This window comes from Pyrus communis, chromosome 13, assembly GCF_041283825.1.
Source record: "Pyrus communis isolate YQ-2024b chromosome 13, ASM4128382v1, whole genome shotgun sequence".
NCBI lineage: Eukaryota > Viridiplantae > Streptophyta > Magnoliopsida > Rosales > Rosaceae > Pyrus > Pyrus communis.
The window spans coordinates 12,617,302-12,638,505 of NC_142577.1; the positions used below are offsets into that span (position 1 = coordinate 12,617,302).

The window sequence follows — 21,204 nt, forward strand, 5'->3', positions numbered from 1 at the left end:
TCGTCTTTTTTAGGCTTTGTCCCAGCCTATCCCATTGGGGTGGACTTGCTATAAAGTGAGTTTATGGAATAATCACAAATCACAGCAATAGGTTAATGTTGGAATCAGTTTGGCCAAACGAAAATCAAACAGACGACCGCCAGAGGGACCAAAACAGATTAGATCCCAGCACAAACAGGAGCCGACAAAGAGATAGAGAGAAAGAGAAGAAGGTTATCTAAGAGGGAGAAGAATTAGGGGAGGCTTTTGTGAGAGGGGGAGGAACTAGGGTTTCAATATGATGTGTGACGTGCTAGGTTGGGAGTGGTCAAGTTATTACACCTAGTGAGCTTGAATATTTGTCTTATATATACAACTTAATCACATCTTTCCCAGTTGCTTCGGCGGTGTTGTGCTTAATGGTGTTAATGGTTTGACTCCTAATGGTGCATGTCTTTGAAACATTTTCTAAATTAATACGGTCGGTTTGGGTGGTTTTAACTCGATTAATGTTTTCAAAATTTAGTGTTTGAATTTATATCTTGAATTGTCTGTTTATTAGATTACTTTTAAATGTGGTTAATTTTTAGTAGAGTTGATCATTACTAGGTGGCTTAGAAATTGTTAGTTTGAATCATCCTATGACATTGCAAAATAAGAAGAGTCAAAAATATAGAACAAGAATGTTCAAATTAGAAGATTATTAGAATTTTTGGTATACTTTTAGGTCTTCAAAAATGTTTTCTAATAAAGAATATTATCTACACTAATAGGTGAGGAAGGGAGAGGGGGACGGGATGGGGGTGGGGGGAGTGGGCTAAACTTCATAATGAGTTAGCAATAATATGGTTTAAATTCGTCTTTTCAGAATCGAACCTAAAAAAATATCATTAGAACATACTACTAAGTAGCAGTTTTTTAATATTTTAGATAGCATATATTTATAGGTTTCAACATTTAGCGCCCATCAGCTTTAGGCATGTAGTTTCTTCAACTTTTACTCTTACCTAGCACACAAAACTCATAATATACGAATCCAAATCATGTCAATTGCACCTTTCAAGTTTAATAAATTTATTGTTCTAAGGTGGCCATAATTTCGTTTTTAATTAGTTACCAAAAACAAGATCCTCCCACTGATGCCTTGCTTTTCGACTCTCATCGCCAGACTAAACCGGCAGTGTTGTCCATATATGACCCAAAACTTGGTTCTACAATGCACTGGTTAAGCCGATCGTGGATTCCATCACATAGTACAACTTAAATAAAACTACTCAGGATTTTCAAGCCTCAGTTATTTGTGGAGTCTGAAGTGGAAAAGTCATCAATCTATATGGAAGACAAGGAATCAAGACAAACAAACACTAGGATAATGAAGGAATTTCTCCGAAACAAAAGAGATGACAAACGTGTGGCTGTGAAAGCTCGCCAGACGGGCCAACCGTAATTAGGGCCTGCAGTAGCTTTGCTCCCCCTGTTTCTTAAAAATTCTTTTTTTTTTTGGAAGGAAAAAGTATATTGAAACGCACACCACAGCAAGGCCGAAGCCACAGTACAACAAAAGCTCAACGAGAGCAAGACAGAGAGGCAACCATAGCCCCGAGCAAGGGAGGAGGAACAACATATCTGACCCAGCCAAGAGGCATGGCCACCCCCTCCCAAGCCAAACAAAACTTAATGGGGACAAGGTAACCCATCCTTATTCAAAACATGAACCAACGAAGATGGGGGAATATTTACCCAAATTACATCGCACATCTCCGGATTACTTCTCGACGCCAACGCATGCGCCGCCAAATTGGCCGATCTCGGAGTCCAAGACCAGCGACAGTCCTGAAAGTTTCCCCCAATCCGCAAGGCCTTTGAAATATCGGGGAAAGCCTCCCAGCTGCCCCGTGAATTATCCTGAGTCAAGCAGTGGATATTCTCCCTTGAATCGGACTCCACAATAATGCAATCCAGCTCAAGCTCAACAGCCAATTCACAACCCAACAGGATCGCCGCTGCCTCAGCAGCAGCCACACTAGTCGCCCCAACCCGACCCCGTTTAGCTGCCACAAACTTCCCCTCGTGATCCCTGATAACCACTCCAGCATACCCACCTTTTGATCGAGCCTCCCAGCTCGCATCCACATTCACCTTCAAAAATGGACTGCACGGAGGACCCCAGCATGCAGGAGGACGCGGGTGGGAGCATGCACGCTGAGGGCGACACACAGAAGCCCCAGTAGCCTCCAAAAACCCCTGCACCGAAGTCAAGGTAGCCATGATAACTCGATTAGGATCAAGACTCAAGTGATCAAAGATATAGCTACATCGAGATTTCCATATATGCCAGCAAGTGACCGCCAAATACATCAGAATTCTTGCAATCTCATCCTTTGAACCCAGGTTAGACCCGAAGAAAGATAACACCCAAGCAGGGAGAGTCGAAATACTTGCCCTATTCACCCGGTAACTCAACGGGCCACCAAACCAAATTGGCTCAACCCATGGGCAAAGAAGGAGCATATGTTCCACAGATTCGTCCTGACCCAAACAAATTGGACAACACGGAGATGGAGAGCAGCGGCGTTTGAACAAATTCTCCATCGTCGCCAACGCCCAATTCAAAGCCCGCCACATAAAGTTCCGGATCTTCGGCGGAGTCTTCAACTGCCACAAACTCCTCCAAACCTTATTTGGGATTACAGAGGAAGAGGAGGAAGCTCTGCCAATTAAGGGTCCCGAGCTTGCATGCATCCAATGGTATCCAGATCTCACAGAGTACACCCCGTTTCTGGTAGCCGGCCAGATTAACCTATCCTCCTGAAGCCGATCTCCAATGGGGGTATCCAGAATGGCCTCGCAGTCCACCAGTGATAAGAAAGGCTTGATGTCCTCAATATTCCAAGTACCCGACACCTCATTAATCATTGTACACACCCGCAAATTCCGAGTCACCCTCACATCTCCTAAGGCCGTGGGTTTCCCAGCAGATATAGTCGGCAACCACCTATCCTGCCATAATCTGATACTTTTACCATTCATTATCTGCCAGTGGGCACCACTCAGAAGAATTTCACGCCCAACCAGAAGGCTGGACCAGCCCCAAGAAGCTCTTCCCCCCAAGGTAGCATCCAGAAATGAACAGTGAGGGAAGTAACGGGCCTTAAGAAGCTTTGCCCAAAGCGAGTTTGGTTCATGAATTAACCGCCAACACTGCTTAGCAAGCAACGCATCGTTAAACTCTTGAAAGTTCCGAAACCCCATACCTCCTTCCATCTTCGGGAACCCCAACAAACCCCTAGACAGCCAGTGTATGCTCTTGTCCCCCCCTCTTTCCCCACCAAAATTCGGCAATTATTGCGTCAAAATCCGAACACAGAGTCTTAGGAAACTTAAAAAGATGCATGGAATAGGCAGGGATTGCTTGAATTACAGCTTTAATCATCACTTCTTTTCCTGCTTGTGATAGGGTGCATTGCTTCCAGCCCTGAACTTTCTCCAAAATTCGTTCCTTCACGAAAGCAAGCCCCTGCTTTTTTGATCTCCCCCAAATAGATGGGAGACCCAGGTACTTTCCCGGGTCCTCCGCCAGAGGCATGCCAACGATGTGCCCAAGTTCCACGGACAAGCTTCTAGGCACATTTGCCCCAAAGAAAATACAAGACTTCTGATAATTCACCTGTTGGCCAGAAGCACGACAATAAGCATCTAAAATTCTTAGCAGACAAACACAGTTTTGTTGATCAGCACGCATAAAAATCAGGGTGTCATCCGCAAAAAATAAGTGAGAAATAGTTGGGCACCCATTGTTCAGCGGGATTCCCGTCAGCCGCCTCCGCTCCACCTCCTGTTGAATAAGTCTAGCCAAAACCTCACCAACAAGAATAAAAAGGTACGGAGACAGAGGGTCTCCCTGCCTGATTCCCCTAGATGGGATGAAAGACTTCCCTGGTTGCCCATTCAGAAGTATAGCTAACTCCACAGTTTTTACACATCCCATTACCAGGTTCCTCCATTGTAAACAGAAGCCCATCTTTTCCATGACTGCCTCAAGGAAATCCTATTCCACCCTATCGTAGGCCTTATGCATATCAAGCTTAACTCCCATTTCAAACTTGCTTCTAGCCTTTCGGAGTTTCAGAAAGTGGAACATCTCGTGAGCAATCCCAATATTATCTTGGATTTGTCTCCCCCCCACAAAAGCGCCTTGCGTAGTAGAGATAATCTCCGAAAGGAGAGGCTTGAGTCGGTTGGCTAGAATTTTAGAAACAATCTTGTAGGAATAGTTGCACAGACTGATAGGCCTGAAGTGTCCGACCGAGTCCGGATTTGTAATCTTCGGCACCAACACAATGTGTGTTGAGTTAAGACGCTGAGGGTTCGAAACCCCCTGCATAAAATCCTGCACAATTCCATTTACATCATCCATAAGGTAGTTCCAGAAGGAATGGTAGAAAACCCCCTGGAACCCATCAGGACCCGGAGCTTTCAGACCACCCATTTGTAAAGCGGCCGTTTGGACTTCCTCCAAAGTAACCGATTTAATTAAGCCAGCATTCATCTCATCACTTACCTTATGATGTAGACAGTCCAACATACTTCCCCACTCTCTGGGGCCTGATGTGGAGAAAAGCTCTTTAAATTGTTCTTCAATATGCTTCTGAACTTCGCACTGCTTGTCAATCCAAACTCCATTCCCATCTTTAATTTTTACTACCTTGTTTCTCCTTCTCCGTTGGAGCGTAGATTGATGGAAAAAAGCCGTATTTGCATCACCCTCCTTAAGCCACTTCACACGCGACCGCTGTTGCCAAAATTGCTCCTCAATCTCCCCCAATCTGTCAATTCGTCCCGACACCATCTTAATTTCCTCCCAATTTTGGCGCCAGTTATGTTGAAGAACTCCCAGCCTGTTGAGAAGACAAGTTAGTTCCCTCCCTCTCGAGTGAAAAGCTTGCTGACTCCACCTGGTTAACCTTACTCGGCACTCATTCAACTTTCTCTGCCATCTCATTATTCGGTCCCCCTGGCCTTCTTGCCTCCAACAGCACTCCACGATTTCTTTGCACCTTTCTTCTTTAGCCCAAAAAGCTTCAAAGCGGAAGAGCTTCTTCGTTTTCTGAGCCCAAGGATGTGTTCGAATAATTAGAGGGCAGTGGTCCGACCCAATCACAGTTTCATGAATAACCATTGTATCTGGCCAAGAGTCTTGCCACTGTCTGTTAGCCAAACCCCTGTCCAGCCGCTCCTCAACCAGATGCCCATTTCTCATTCCTCTCCACGTAAAACAGGGCCCATTATAGTCTAGGTCCATAAGATCCGTGACTTTTAAGAATTCCTCCAGGTACCTAGGTCTGTTGTAGTTTGAACTTGCTCCTCTAGATTTCTCGTGATCCCAGATGATCTCATTGAAATCTCCTCCGCACAGCCACGGAGAATTAGTTGGTTTAAACCATTCTCTCATCCATCGCCAAAACTCCACTTTTTCACTCCTGTACGCAGTACCGTATACCCAAGTAACCCGAGCCTGACGATTCAAATCCACATAATTGACAGTAGCATCAATAATATGTTTGGAGGTAAATCCAATCGTTACATCTACAGACTCATTCCACCACATACTGAGGCCCCCAGCTCTCCCAATGGGAGAAACATGAAACGCCTCACGATACCCCATTCGCCGTCTAACTCCATCTACTCTAATATCTCTCATTTTTGTTTCCGCAAGAAAAATCAAATCAGGCCTATGCTTTCTAATGAGCCCATGAAGGGCCCGAACTACCGTGTCCGACCCTAGACCACGGCAGTTCCACACAAGGTGTATCATGGCTCCCTTGCGGCCGTTGAGGGCCAGCCGCCACCACCCATTGTCCTTGTGAGCTCCCCTTGTGTTGTCGGCTCATTTAGCATCCTCCCTGCCTGTTCTTCAATAATAACCCCCTTCTCATTTGACGAACATGCCTCAAGTTTCGATTGCCTGGATAGAAATACTTCCCCCCTTTCGCCTTCAGTACTTTCTTCCCCAAGCTTATTTCTTTTGATAGGAGGTTGATTTATTCCCAGACTGCACCTTTTTGTTCCGCTGCTCCACCCTCCATCCGATCTCCATTGCTGCCCATTAATGTCACTCCTCATCAAGGCCACTTCCGAGCTCAGTGTATGCCTGGAGGGTGATGCCTTTGTCCCTGGATCACAAGAGATTCCCAAATCCAACCCCCCTTTAATAATTTTTAAACCCTGTCCATCTATTCCCCTGATTCAATTTTGACTAGCCTCTCCCATCTCCTGAGGCTCATGGGTTCGGGCTCCCTGAGTAAAAGACTGTGGGTTAGGTATATTAAAAATGGTGGTGGGTTGCGGGCCCAAACACCCAATCCCCCTAAACATTTGTTGGGCCAGCTGGGCCAAGTTTCCATCTATGACCCACTTTTGGGAGCACCCATCCTGCCTCTCCTTTCTTTTCTCTATCCTATGCCACGTTTTCTGACTATTTCTTGGCCTGTGTGCTTCTGCCTGGCTCCTTGTCCCCCTCACTGGTTCATCCACTTCCCGACGCGCCGTATCCTCCGTGGTCATCACGCGCGGCCGCATATTTTTCTGATCCCCTCCTCTGATAGTTCCCGCGGGTCTTCTTTCTCCCAACTTAACCGCCAGCGGCTTCTGCATTACCCTTTCCTCTCTTATTGGAGCTGTTTTCGTCCAGTCACCATAGCCTGCTGCAGAGCTCTGCCCTATCTCAAAAGAACACTCATTGTTTGCATGTCCTATCCTCCCACATTTGTAGCAGAAATCCTGAAGTCTTTCGTATCGAAATTCAATCCACGAATCCATGTTATCCTCCCGCGGTATCCAGCATCCTTTAGCTAAAGGGCTTTTTGTGTTAATCATCACCCTCACCCTGAGAAAGCCCCGAGCCCTGGCAGGATCCTCAATCTCCATCAACTCCCCAATCTCTTTGGCTAGTCGTCTTACATTAGTGTCTGTACACAAATATAGAGGCACCCCCCGGATTTGGACCCAAAAAGGAACCAGCTCCATGGGAATCTCCTCAATCGCAAGCTCAGATGGCCATCGTTTAATTGAAAAATTCTGCTTCATGACCGCCCATGGCACCTAACTCAGGATCCGCTCAGCCGAGCTCTCATCCTGCACTGTAATTATAAAGGTATTTCCATAAGCCCATTTGACATCAACCTCCCCCAAGTCCTTCCACGCAGCACGCAGGATATTTCTCACTCCCCATTTATTTAGCGCTTTGTTGGTTAGAGCAGTCCCCACCAGCTTTGTTCCTCGTTCCATAGTCGTTAGCTCCATTGATTTCTCCAAGTGGACCACCAGCTCTTCCACCTCTTGATTCGCCATAGTCCAGCTGCTTTCTCTATCTCCTCTTTCCTGACAATCAGCTCTGCTTCCGTACGCTCTTGTATCCTCAGATATCCCCCTGGACCACCACTTGCTTTTTCTTCCTTCTGGTATGTTACTTATTTGTCTTTTTTCTGTCTGAGCAGCGAGAAGAACGACCACCCATAGGATTGTGATTTTTGGGCCTCCTTGCCTTTTCATTAGAGTGTTGCTCCTTCGCCTAATCTCAGATCTGGCAGTAGAAGGACTGCCTTTAATGCCATTAACTCTGTTTGGTGACCCCCTGTAATAAATAACCCCAACCCCCACCATCAGAGTTGGTTGCAGATCCACCTCATCCATCCTCCACTCCCCAAATACCCAGATCTGAGCGCCAACCCCCAGAATAAGAAACCCCCAACCCCTTCTTGTTAGATCCAGTACCCCCCGTAGAACTTACCAAAACGGAGACAAAGAAAATCCAGTACACTCCCACACAGGGAGAAAGACACTCACCACGGAGGGCTCTCACAGCGGAGAGAATTTTTTTGAAGATTTTTCTTAAAAATTCTTACGTACTTCAATTTCATGCTTTATGTACAATTTCGTTCTTTGTGCCTCCTTATTCTGAATTCTGGTTTCGCTACTGTCGCCAAATGAAGGATATCCGACTGGATCCCTCGCTACCAGTGTTACTCTGTTTTCTTCTTCCTCTAGAGAGCTAGGGTGGGGAAGTCAAGTTTATGTGAACCTTAATTTAATGTAAGAATTAAGAAGGCATGCCTCTTTAGTGATTTGCCAAAAAAATAAGGACGTTTTCTGTTACCTTGTCCAAGGTTCTAAAAGATGCTTGGAGCTAGACTGGTGACGAGACCTAGCACTTAGGTGGCTAGACGAGATCTTATCAGGGCCTAAGCAGATTTGAGTAAATTTATTATATATTGTATAAACAAGTTCATATTTATACTAAAAAAAACACATAGTTGTATTGGGATACATAAATTTAAAAAATAAAATGACATATAAATTATAAATTATTAGTACATATTTAAAACATGGAGAAAAAACATATAATGAGTTTCATCCAAATATTCAACAAGCCTCTTATATTTTATTTTAAAAAAATGCAAAATGATAGTTATCGGTTTCCTATCTAAATGAGAGTCGCAATCTAAACGGGAGCCTAGGCGAGTTAGATGGACACCTAAGTGGGTCTAGAAACACTTTTTTGATTTTCAAATGCTTAAAAATTAATGCGAGCAGCAGCTAGCCGTCTAGCATCTAAATGTCACCAGACAATAATTTTTAAAACAGTGACCTTGTCCACATAAAATGTCCGCTCAACTAGAAAAACAACCCAAACTCCCATCCAAAGATCAAAAGAAATTGCAAGAAAAGAAATTCCAACGGTGGGGATTTGTTAGCCGAAATGGCAGTGGTTCCTTTTTTTTTTTTTTTTTAATAATCGAGATTATTTATACTAAAAGAAATTGAGTAATCTTAGGCTCATAAAATGTTAATAATAATTTAGTTCAAATTTTTTTTAACAAAAATAAAAGTTAAAATCTTATATTTCCAAGTGAAAAAAATAATAATGGATCTCACGATCTACCGTTCAACATTGTCAGAACCATGGCATCATTAAGATTGTTGTTTTTTGTTTAAGATATTGTTATTATAAGGATCTGTGTTTTCGTTTAAGCTGCCAAAGGCGCGACGACTTAGGATTATTGGGGGTCCCAACAAATTGAAGTCAAATTTATCTCATTTTGTGACAATAAAAAAACCAAAATAATACTCTTATTTTATAAGCTTCTAAAACTTAATAAAAACTATAGTTACTTATTTTGTGGGGTGTAGTGTCACATTCCGGCCCGGGTTCCCATCACATCCTGAGTTCGACTTCACCGTAGCATAATATTGTCTGCTTTAGGCCCCCACCAGGCCTTCACGGTTTTATTTCTGAGAACTTACACGAGAACTTCCCAGTGGGTCATCCATCTTGGGATTGCTCTCACACGAACTCGCTTAACTTCGGAGTTCCGATGGAATCCAAAGCTAGTGAGTCCTCAAAAGGCATCGTATTAGGTAGATATAAGAATATACATATAAGGCTTACAGGATCTTCACCCCTGGGTGATGTGGGATCTTACAATCCACCCACCCTTAGGGGCCCGATGTCCTTGTCGGCACACTTCCGCCCAGGAATTGGCTTTGATACCAAATTGTCACATCCCATCCCGAGCCCCCACCATATCCCGAGCTCGACTTCACAATAGCACGATATTGTCCACTTTGGGCCCCCCACCACACCCTCACGATTTTGTTTCTGGGAATTCAGATGAGAACTTCCTAGTGGGTCAACCATCCTAGGATTGCTCTCGCACGAAGTCGCTTAACTTCGGAGTTCCGATGGAATCCGAAGCCAGTGATTCCCCAGAAGGCCTCATGCTAAGTAGAGATGGGAATATACATATAAGGCTTACGAAATCCTCATCCCTGGACGATGTGGGATCTTACATGTAGCATATTTACAAAATTATCCCTATCATGTGCGACTAGTTTTATAGTATTTCACTCATCTTGTTATGAGGGGACCTACTTGTAAGAGGATGGAGGAGGAAGTACATATGCTTCTGTTTTTCTGTTGTTGCCACTCATGTCATATTGTAATGTATTATGCACCTGTGAAAGTTTAGCAATTTCATTTGTATAAATTGGATCATTTCACTAATTTATCTACTCTTTTAATGTTAGGTATGGGGGGGGTTAGATTCATGGATGATTGAAATTGGAATATGCAGAAACACATGTAATAATATATAATAATAAAGATAAAGAATGAACATATAAACTAAAAAATTGAAACTGAACAATGGAAAATAATTATCAAACGATCTCTTATAAAGAATCATAATTTGTATTATATAAACTAAAAATTGACATTGAAAAATGAAAAATAATTATCAAACGATCTCTTATAAAGAATCATAATTTCTATTATATAAACTAAAAATTACACTGAAAAATGAAAGATAATTACCAAACGGTCCCTTATAAGGAACCATAATTTGTATTATGCTTTTTGCTCTACTCGCCGTTAGTCATCGAAACCTCTGTCCTTCATGGTAGTCTCTCTCCCTTTGCAAGAGTATTCCTCTCTTGTGTGATTCCCTCCCTCGCTCTCACCACCCAACCACACACCACCCCCCCCCCCCCCCTCTTCAAATTTGGTTTGGCTTCACTCCTGGTGTCATTTTGAGAGTCGTCGGCATGGTCGCCGTCTATCGCCCTATTTCCTCTTCAAATTTGGTTTGGCTTCGCTCCGGGTGTCATTTTGAGACACTCTAAGATGTGATTTTTGCTTTGATATGCTTGCCATTTTTGGGTTGTGTTGGTTTTGCCTTGCTTTTGCAGATTCACCTTCGTTTTGGTACCTATATGGCGGCTACTCCAAGGTTTCCAGTTGTTTCAACTTTTGACCTATTGCTTTTGCTGTTACTATTACAGTTACTTGTTTATTTTTCATCTGTTGAATTCCTATGTATTGGGTTTGTAGTATTTTGGTGGGCTTAATTTTCTCAAACCTTGTATCTTAAGAGAGATTTTTTAATGTACCCGGAATATGAGTACAAACCTCATATGTTATTATACAAGTGGAGGGACATTTAAAAAATATAAAAATTCTCGGAACTTATATAATGACACATAGCGTACCACCCCTTATTCATGCCATCTAGAAATTTTTTTTGTTCCTTAAGTCCATCCATCACAAATTATACATTTATTTTCTTTAATGAATTAATGTTTTCCCAAAAAAAAAAAAAAAAAAAAAAAAAAAAAAAAAAGGAACCGTAAGAGACTGAAACATATATTAGAACCATATTTCCCACACGTCTCAAATCCCAAGCCTACTCTTTAGAGTATATGATCAACTACTACCCCAAGTGCACCTTTCACCATATACATACACGTCCCAGAGTTGGAAGCAGAGAAACTGCCATTGCGGATTTCCAATTGGTGTTAAATCCTTCACATGTCAGCAAGTACTGGGATGGACCATTTTATTGGGTGTGTGAACCTCGCAAGGGGTGGGTCAGAACTCCAAGGCAATCCCTATCACAAAACAATTAAAGAATCATCATCACCCAGCGCAACAGCAGCAACGGCAACCGACAAGTCACCGGTGATTAGAGAAAACAGTCTAAAATACTAAGATATAAAACTCGGTTACAACGTTATAACTTTCTTTTCACATACCATTATATTATTAGATTATAATTTTCATTTGATTTAACATTATATTATTAGACTCTGATGTTAAGGTGATGGGAAAATTTATTATATGAAAGAGTTATTATTTTGTTTACGTAAAAATTTTAAGTAATATAATTAGTCCACGTATTAGTATATGAGTAGATGACAATATTTCAAAATAAAGACATGTCATAATTGATAACACCAAATTCAACGTGGCACGTGAGCAAAAATTATTTTGAAGTATCATCTTGTATTATTTAACTTTAATTTTTTTATCATTATTATATAGATTACATAGAGGTAATATATTTTAAACTACCTAATGGTATGTTTATGTACTTGAAAACGAGGGAGGTCACAAATTCATGGGAACGAGAAAAATAAATAGGATTTGAATCAACTAATCTCTCCTAGTTAATATGATTCATAATTTTCACGCATTGGAATTAAGAATTTTAAGGTTGAATATACATTTCTTTTATATCATAAGTGTTAGCAAACACATGAGAATCTAAAAATTTGAATGATTACAATACTCACGTTTTAGTAAACATATCGAAGTCAATCATCCTAATGAATCGAATTTTTGTTCTACATAAGTAAACATGTTTGTTAAGAGATGATGATTCAAACTTAGTTTACAAGAGAACGAGATGGTACCCTAACAAGCAAGACTAATTTCGAAGATGCATTTTCATAGTGATTCAATCTTTGAATATTGCATATTTAAAAGACGGTGCACAATGATTATTTTGAAATGTTGATAATAATCTCTTTATTTATTAATTTTCTAGAAGTAGAGAAATTGCATAGCATAAACGATGAATTAAAAGTCATACTATAATACGAGAGCAAGGGTGAGGGTCCACTTGGGGACGGGGTTAAACGGCGGGGATCAAATGTGACTTTACATTACCAACCCCCCAAACATTATTAATTTATTCTGACTCATGAGGGGAGGGGGTGGCCTTCCTCGGAGACGTATAAAAATAGAGGCAGCCACAAGCACTCGTTCCCAAGTCTCCCCCTTTGTTTTCTTGGGATTGAGAAATGCTCTTTTAGTATCCTCCTCCTCCTCCTCCTCCTCCTCCGTTGTTGCTAATTAAGCTTATCGCTCAGGTTCTGGTGTAAACTTGTGAAAAGATGGGGAGTACGGACAAGGCTATCAGCCTGGAGGAGATCAAGAACGAGACTGTTGATCTGGTATATTTTTCTTCCTCATTTTCTCAGGAAAATATGGTTCTTGATTTTGTTTGTGGTAGTTTTTTACTTTTTCATGAGTTGGGATTTTGCTTAATCTTTAGACCAAAGTGAGTTTACTTGTTGCATGTTCATAGTTTTCTAGCTGTGTATGCTTTGGATTGACGCTTAGATCTGAATTTATCATGTTCTTACAAAAATTGATTCATTCATTTCTGCAAATACTCTCCCTTCATTTGTTTTTGGTTATCTGATGGATTTTATATAAACTCTCTCTCTCTCTCTCTCTCTCTCTCTCTCTCTCTCTCTCTCTGTGCTGTGCGGCTCTTACTTAAGAAATTATCTTTTGTGAAACGGATTCGCTGCTACGTACTTCAGAGATTAACTTTTTGTAAAACGGATTCACTGATACGTAACATCTGTGTCCATTAATATAGCTATGTAAAAATGAAACTATATATTGATCTAGAACGTCATAGTGACACTAAATTTATTCCATATAAATCATTTATTTTCTTCTCTTATCACAGAAACGTTCCCTGTCAATACAGTTTGTTCTAACTCTCTCTCTCTCTCTCTCTCTCGCACCGGTGTTTGTTTGCTTTTAGGGATTGGAAGTACTTTTCTGTGGTACTTTGGGCTTTTCCTGTTCGAGGAATTCTCTTCTTTTTTATCTCAAAAATCTCAAACCGTTTCCCCTGTGATAACTCTCACTTCTACCCTCTCTCCTGACACCATTTGATTTATAAAACACCGATTTTTTATTTTATTTATTTGGTCAAACTACCGATCTGTTAGATTATAGTTAGATTAGAAAGACAATGAAGTTCAAATGTTAGGTTAGAAAGACGACGGAGTTCGAATCCCGTTGTGATGCAAGAACGATACACATCTATATCACGTTCAAATGTTAGGTTAGAGAGACGACAGAATTCGAATCCCGTTGTGATGCAAAAACGATACACATCTATATCACAATCATAGATGATCACTTACAAAACCAACACTTCTAGTTAAACTTTTTCTGTACACCAGCGTTTGGGTTTTTCGTATTGGGCGCGTGCAGGTCACGCACCAGTCACGCTCTTGCCTTGTAAAGTTGTGTTGTTCCACTAACAAGAGATTTTTAGAGGTGTTTGGCACATCCCATGTTGTTATATAATTAGAGTATTTTTTATTTTTTTTTGTTTCGTTTCAGATATATTAAAAAATCTCTTCACTTACTAACACAAACATTTTTTTCATTTTTTTAATATAATAAATAAAAATGAAATATATTATAACTGCGCTGGTCAACGCTTTTGTGATTGGCTAGAATCCCTAGGAAGGCAAGAATTTGGATAAATATAAAAAAATTGAGAGGGTTGATTTTTGGGTCATTGTAACCGTTGAAAATCAAAATTCATGGTCGGCAATCACCAAGTTGTAACCAATAAAAGGGATTTGTATTTCATTTGGATTCAAATTATGGGAATTTTAGGAATTTTAATATCGTAGTTATTTATCGTATATCGTGTGGTCAGAAATTATTTTAAATTTTATTATTTAAAATTAAATATAAATAATATTTAATGAAAACTGATCATACGATGTACGATGAACGATCACGATGTGAAGATCTCTAAGATTCCCACAAAAAGGATTCGGAGAGAATTCACATCCCAATAAAAGGCTTGACGTTACTTTTAAAACATAAAAGATTTCCTTTGAGATTTGATTCAAAAATAAAATCCATTCAATTTCGATTTCAAGGTTAAATTTTGAATGCAATGTGATAGATAAGATAATATCTTCTCACCGTTTCTCTCCATGCGAATTTATATTTGGAATTTGGATGTGATAAAGGAGAATGTGCTTTTACGGTTACGTGAACGAAATACTGCTGTTGGATTTTTCTTTTTTTTTTTTTTTGTTTTTTTTTGGGAAAAAAATCATATTATTTACATTAAGAGCCTCACAATGAACTAACAATAATTTGGTTCAAATTCGCTTTTAGCGAAAATTAAACCTAAGACCTCTCACTTACTAGTGAAGAAGAATATTAATGAACCGTAGTACTAAGTAGCCGATTTTCAATACTACTATTGGATTATATGTAATTGGATAAGTTGGTCACTTAATTGGTGTGCCATTCACTTTAAACAGTAATTGTGGTAGATTAAAACCTTTCTCTCGGATAAAATAAAGGACAAAATAAATTAAAGGAGAGTAGCAAAAGTGTGAAGAAAGAGAAAATGCGTACAGGAAAATCATATTTATGTCCAAAATCTATATCTTCAAATATGTTTGCCTTATATCTCTTATTTGTTTTATTTTCCAATTATTATTATTTTTGGTAGCTGGCTTGATTTGAATTGTAGTACGCATTTATTTTTGTGGGATCTACTAATCTAGTACTGTATAGAAATCTCTCACATGTGGACCTCAAGCCCTATGGTTTAAAGAATGTCAAGCAAATGAACTAGCTTATATACTTTGAAATTTAAAAAAAAAAAAAAAATGAACTGGCTATACTTTATATGCATGTTACATGTTCACTGAGATGTGATTCCCCGACAGTTTGCCAACAGTTCATTTGTCAACTTGCAACAGTTATCATTTGGCTGGAATTGTATACTACTTTATATAAATATAAGAAAGCGAAAACTGGAATTGCATCACATTTACTGATCAAATTTCCGAGTTAGTACAAATAATTTGCCGGAACAAAATATTTGTATTTAATTTGACTAAATATTTTAACGAAATCATAGTTTTTATAGGTGGTGTGTGGTATGTATGAATGCTTGAAATTATAGTGAGCATTATAAGTATTTCTTTCCTAACAATGAGTTGGTTTACAGGAGCGGATTCCGGTCGAGGAAGTGTTTGAACAGTTGAAATGTTCCAAAGAAGGTTTGAGCTCGGAGGAAGGAGCCCAAAGGCTAGAGATTTTTGGTCCCAACAAGCTAGAAGAGAAAAAGGTCATTTTCCTAACAATATAACCAGCTTCTCCGCACGGGCGAGTGCAAGAGACATTTTCCTTTTACTACAACGATTACATACATTAAATTTTGTTTTTACTAGCTTTTAGTATAGTTTAGTTCATAATATCTAAATATTTGTTACTGATACAATGAACAGGAAAGCAAATTTCTCAAGTTCCTGGGGTTTATGTGGAATCCTCTGTCATGGGTCATGGAAGCTGCAGCCGTCATGGCAATTGCTCTGGCCAACGGCGAGGGGCAGCCGCCAGATTGGCAAGATTTTGTTGGTATTCTCTGCCTGTTGGTCATCAACTCTACCATCAGTTTTATTGAAGAAAACAATGCTGGAAATGCAGCCGCTGCTCTTATGGCTGGTCTTGCTCCTAAGACTAAGGTAATCCAAATCAAACATTTCAAAAGGGTCCTGGATTTCAGTGGCTTTGTACTCAAGTAACTAACTTTAGTTTTAAGGAGCCTTTTCAACAGTTCAAGAAAACCACACGAATAGTCACTGACATTAGTTGCACTAGACAAGATGCGGTGGCGTCTATTTATGTTGTTTTCTTGTAGCGCAAACATCACCGTTTTTGTTTTGTTAATAGAATCCATTCTCATATGTAGGCTAGTAGGGAATGTGGTAACATAATAAGATTTCTAATATTGGCTGCCTAGTGAATGTGGTAACATAATAAGATTTCTAATATTGGCACTCCTAGCGACATGTGTCATGAATCAATAACAAAATCAATAAATTTCTCACAGTTGTTTATGTTGCACAGAACAATTTAACAGACAGGCGATATGAGTCTCAGACGCTTATCATACAACTATGCACCTCGCTAATTGGAGGCAACAATATAATTCTTATGTATTTGATGGCGATGTATTTGTAGGTGCTTAGAGATGGAAAATGGAGCGAGGAGGATGCTGCGATTTTGGTTCCAGGGGACATCATCAGTATCAAATTGGGAGATATCGTCCCAGCTGATGCTCGTCTTCTCGAGGGTGATCCTTTAAAGATCGATCAATCTGCCCTCACAGGAGAATCACTTCCAGTGACCAAGCATCCAGGTGATGAGGTTTTCTCCGGTTCAACTTGCAAGCAGGGTGAAATTGAAGCTGTTGTTATTGCCACCGGTGTCCATACCTTCTTTGGGAAGGCTGCACATCTTGTGGACAGCACTAACCAAGTCGGACACTTCCAGAAGGTGCTCACTGCCATCGGGAACTTCTGTATCTGTTCCATTGCCATTGGAATGGTGATTGAGATCATAGTCATGTACCCAATTCAGCACCGCAAGTACAGGAGTGGAATTGACAATCTCTTGGTGCTCTTGATTGGAGGCATTCCCATTGCCATGCCCACTGTCTTGTCCGTGACAATGGCTATTGGTTCTCACAGGCTATCTCAGCAGGGTGCCATCACCAAGAGGATGACTGCCATTGAGGAAATGGCGGGTATGGATGTGCTTTGCAGTGATAAGACAGGAACACTAACTCTTAACAAGCTTAGTATCGATAAAAACTTGATTGAGGTGTTTGCAAAGGGTGTGGAGAAAGATCATGTCATTCTTCTAGCTGCAAGGTCATCCAGAACTGAAAACCAGGATGCCATTGATGCTGCTATGGTTGGAATGCTTGCCGACCCAAAGGAGGTATAAATCATTTCCAACTTTTCTTGTATGCTCTATAATTGGTTCTTCATTAATTCTGGGATGGAATTTTCAATGGATATGCTCATCTTAATGAATTCATTTATACGCAGGCCCGAGCTGGTATTAGAGAGGTGCACTTCTTACCATTTAATCCCGTCGACAAGAGAACTGCTTTGACTTACATTGATTCTGATGGAAACTGGCATAGAGCAAGCAAAGGTGCCCCTGAGCAGGTACTTCTGTTTTTCCTATAGTTACCTGGTGCATTACATTATTGAAAGGTAAGCGTTCATACTCACAGACTAATGAATTGATTTCTGTAATTAGATTTTGGACCTCTGCCTCTGCAAAGAAGATTTCAAGAAGAAGGTTTTTAACATTATTGACAAATATGCTGAACGTGGGCTTCGGTCATTGGCTGTTGCTAGACAGGTTTTATACTCAACCTTGACGTTTTTAGTATCTCTTGCACTTTTTTCAGTTTTATAAGAAGTAGAGCACCCTCTTATCATTGTGATTGGTATATGTTTACAGGAGGTGCCTGCGAAAACAAAAGAAAGTTCTGGTGGTCCATGGCAGTTCGTTGGATTGTTGCCTCTTTTCGACCCTCCAAGACATGATAGTGCAGAAACCATCCGCCAGGCTCTTAACCTTGGTGTAAATGTTAAGATGATTACTGGTAAGTCGGTTAATATTCAACCTACTTTAATGGATTCATTCTTATTTTGTGTGTGGTTGTGCTTACTTGCTGTCGCCATTTCTGTGTCTGCAGGCGATCAACTTGCCATTGCCAAGGAAACTGGTCGGAGACTTGGAATGGGAACAAACATGTACCCATCTGCTTCCTTACTTGGTCAACACAAGGATGAAAGCATCGCTGCCCTTCCTATTGAAGAGTTAATTGAGAAGGCTGACGGGTTCGCTGGAGTGTTTCCAGGTGAATACTTTTGAGCAGTGATTGATTAGAGGGTTTCTCTGTTTTCTAATACGGAAAGTGATTTTTTCTTACACATCTTCTTGCTTCTTGTAGAGCACAAATACGAAATTGTGAAGAAGTTGCAGGAAAGAAAGCACATTTGTGGAATGACTGGAGATGGTGTCAATGATGCCCCTGCACTGAAGAAAGCAGATATCGGAATTGCTGTTGCTGATGCTACAGATGCTGCACGAAGTGCTTCCGACATTGTTCTTACAGAACCCGGATTGAGTGTCATCATTAGTGCAGTGTTGACCAGTAGAGCTATTTTCCAGAGAATGAAGAATTACACTGTTAGTTTTCCTGCCTTTCTCATCAAAAAACCACTCTGATCGAACAGTTTATGATGGAAAGTCTAACGTTTTCCTCCTGTTTTGTTTTCTTTGTCTTTTGCAGATCTATGCAGTTTCTATCACCATTCGTATTGTGGTAAGTAAATAGTGGTGGTTTAACAATTTGTGGTTTCTCTCCCTAATCAAGTCTTTATCTAATTTTTTTTATTTATTTTTTGGCATACATTGCAGTTCGGTTTCATGTTCATTGCTCTCATATGGAAGTTCGACTTCTCACCCTTCATGGTTTTGATTATTGCCATATTGAACGATGGTAAGTTTTTAGGAAGCGAACTGTCAAATAGTATATGATATATATTTATGTGACTGCTGACACCATGCACTCGTTAAATTTTGAAGGCACAATTATGACAATCTCAAAGGATAGAGTAAAGCCATCTCCCCTGCCTGATAGCTGGAAATTGAAAGAGATTTTTGCTACTGGGATTGTGCTTGGAGGTTACTTGGCACTGATGACTGTTATCTTCTTCTGGTTAATCAAAGAAACCGACTTCTTCTCTGTAAGATGATCTTTATTATGCTTTTCTCTTTTCTGTCCATCATTTTTTATTCAGAAACTTTCATGAAGTTCAGTTCCCAATATGCATTTTCTGCTCATTATTTTGCAGGACTCATTTGGTGTAAGATCCATAAGGGAGAAACCTGAGGAACTAATGGCTGCCTTGTACCTGCAAGTGAGTATTGTGAGCCAGGCCCTCATTTTTGTGACTCGATCCCGTGGCTTCTCCTTTATGGAACGACCTGGAATGCTTCTAATGAGTGCTTTCATGATCGCGCAACTGGTAAGAGGAATGCCGCTTATATCCTCTCTTAAATAAGCAAGTTTTTATAGAAGTTATAGAAAGCTGAAGATTACCCGTCTTCAGGTTGCAACTTTGCTTGCAGTATATGCCAAATGGGGTTTCGCAAGAATACACGGAGTTGGTTGGGGATGGGCTGGTGTCATCTGGATCTACAGCATTGTATTCTATTTCCCACTAGACTTTATGAAATTCGCCATTCGATATATCTTGAGTGGAAAGGCGTGGCTCAACTTGCTAGAGAACAAGGTAAATCTTTGTTCTTTCGAATAGAAGGTGAAATCGTTTAGTTTGATCGGTGAAGTCAAAGTTTTCTAATGATTTATCCTACTGTAACAGACTGCCTTTACCACCAAGAAAGATTATGGAAAAGAAGAAAGAGAAGCTCAATGGGCTCATGCTCAAAGGACACTTCATGGTCTCCAAGCACCGGAATCTTCTAGTATCTTCAATGACAAGAACAGCTACAGAGAGCTGTCTGAGATTGCTGAGCAGGCCAAGAGACGAGCCGAAGTTGCAAGGTAAGCTACCATTCAGAATTTCAAATGTTACCTACAGGAAACAATTCATTTCCCAATTCCTGTTACATAACATCACTTTCAAAGTTATATGAATGATGGGTAATGTTCTCTTGTTAGAAATCTGGCAAGTTATGTTGCCATATTGTAAATTTCGACCATACTACGAGCTCAGTAGTCCAGATTGACAGCCTAGCAACATGTTGACATAACTTGTCACATATTCTGGCAAGAAAACATTTTCCTATAAATGACAGTATCTTCCTGCGTGCCATCGGTTTATTGAAACCGAATATCTTGTTAATTTGTGGTTGTAGACTTCGGGAGCTTCACACTCTCAAGGGACATGTGGAATCAGTGGTGAAGCTGAAGGGCCTGGACATTGACACAATCCAGCAGCATTATACAGTGTAACAATCCAGAACAAACGCTACCTGGGAAAGAAAGGGCCGGGGTTCAACAATGTAACAAATTAATGAGGAGAGATAGAGGAAGAAAGAAAGACAAATCGAAAGCAGGCCTAATTAGTTATACATTTCTAGATATGTTGGAGAGCATGTCTGTGCTATATATAAAAACTCTCCTTCGTTTTATATTTGCATTCTAATGTATTTCAAGTGCAAGATAAAGGGTTGTATTTGGTTTATTTTTGCTCTTCTAAGGGGCCAAACAATGTCCTGCAGTTTTCTAGTCATAATCTACTTTCTATCTTTCTTTGATAGTGTGCACCATTTTCTATCCACTCTTTTAGCGTTTATCTAATGCAGGATGTGAGATAGCATTAGAACGCTGATGGCACAACCCTCGGATGCTGACCATGTTCGTTCAAGCGCTCTGACATTCTGTACTATTCCTGCATTAGAGAACAATTGCTCACTCTTCTGCTAATACCATAGCAGGCCTGTTGTCTATCACTTTTGAATTGCATGGAAACAATTATAACCACTGTTGTAAAAATCTCCGCCTAACGCCACCTAGGCCCTAGTCACCGTCTAGGTGATAGGCGGCTAATCACCGCCCCGATTAATGCCTAGGCTTTTGAAAATTAAGAAAGGGCACTTAAAAGGCACCAACCTAGGCTGCCTAGGCACCTGCCTAGACCCGCCAAGGCACCCGCTAAGGTTGCAACTCACTTAGACAGAAAATAAATAACTTTCATTTTGAATTT

At 40.4% G+C, this 21,204-nt stretch overlaps 1 protein-coding gene across 1 annotated transcript; it reads left to right on the plus strand.

Annotated features, from left to right (window-relative positions):
- Positions 1-12,479: 12,479 nt before the first annotated feature.
- Positions 12,480-20,755, plus strand: LOC137736970 (plasma membrane ATPase 4). Its single transcript, XM_068476299.2, has 16 exons — positions 12,480-12,771; positions 15,612-15,731; positions 15,892-16,128; positions 16,628-17,389; positions 17,500-17,622; positions 17,717-17,821; positions 17,924-18,068; positions 18,162-18,326; positions 18,420-18,658; positions 18,762-18,794; positions 18,890-18,971; positions 19,058-19,218; positions 19,327-19,500; positions 19,585-19,767; positions 19,858-20,039; positions 20,354-20,755. Exons 1-16 carry the CDS (start codon positions 12,712-12,714, stop codon positions 20,448-20,450), a joined length of 2,868 nt encoding a protein of 955 aa, XP_068332400.2. The 5' UTR covers positions 12,480-12,711; the 3' UTR covers positions 20,451-20,755.
- Positions 20,756-21,204: the final 449 nt, after the last annotated feature.

What these genes read in the sequence shown, in the direction of transcription:
- LOC137736970 (XM_068476299.2), top strand. Translation starts at nt 12,712, where the DNA reads ATGGGGAGTACGGACAAGGCTATCAGCCTGGAGGAGATCAAGAACGAG. An exon ending in AGAACGAGACTGTTGATCTG is followed by an intron (nt 12,772 to 15,611) that starts GTATATTTTTCT and finishes GTTGGTTTACAG; the next exon opens with GAGCGGATTCCGGTCGAGGA. An exon ending in TGCTTGCCGACCCAAAGGAG is followed by an intron (nt 17,390 to 17,499) that starts GTATAAATCATT and finishes ATTTATACGCAG; the next exon opens with GCCCGAGCTGGTATTAGAGA.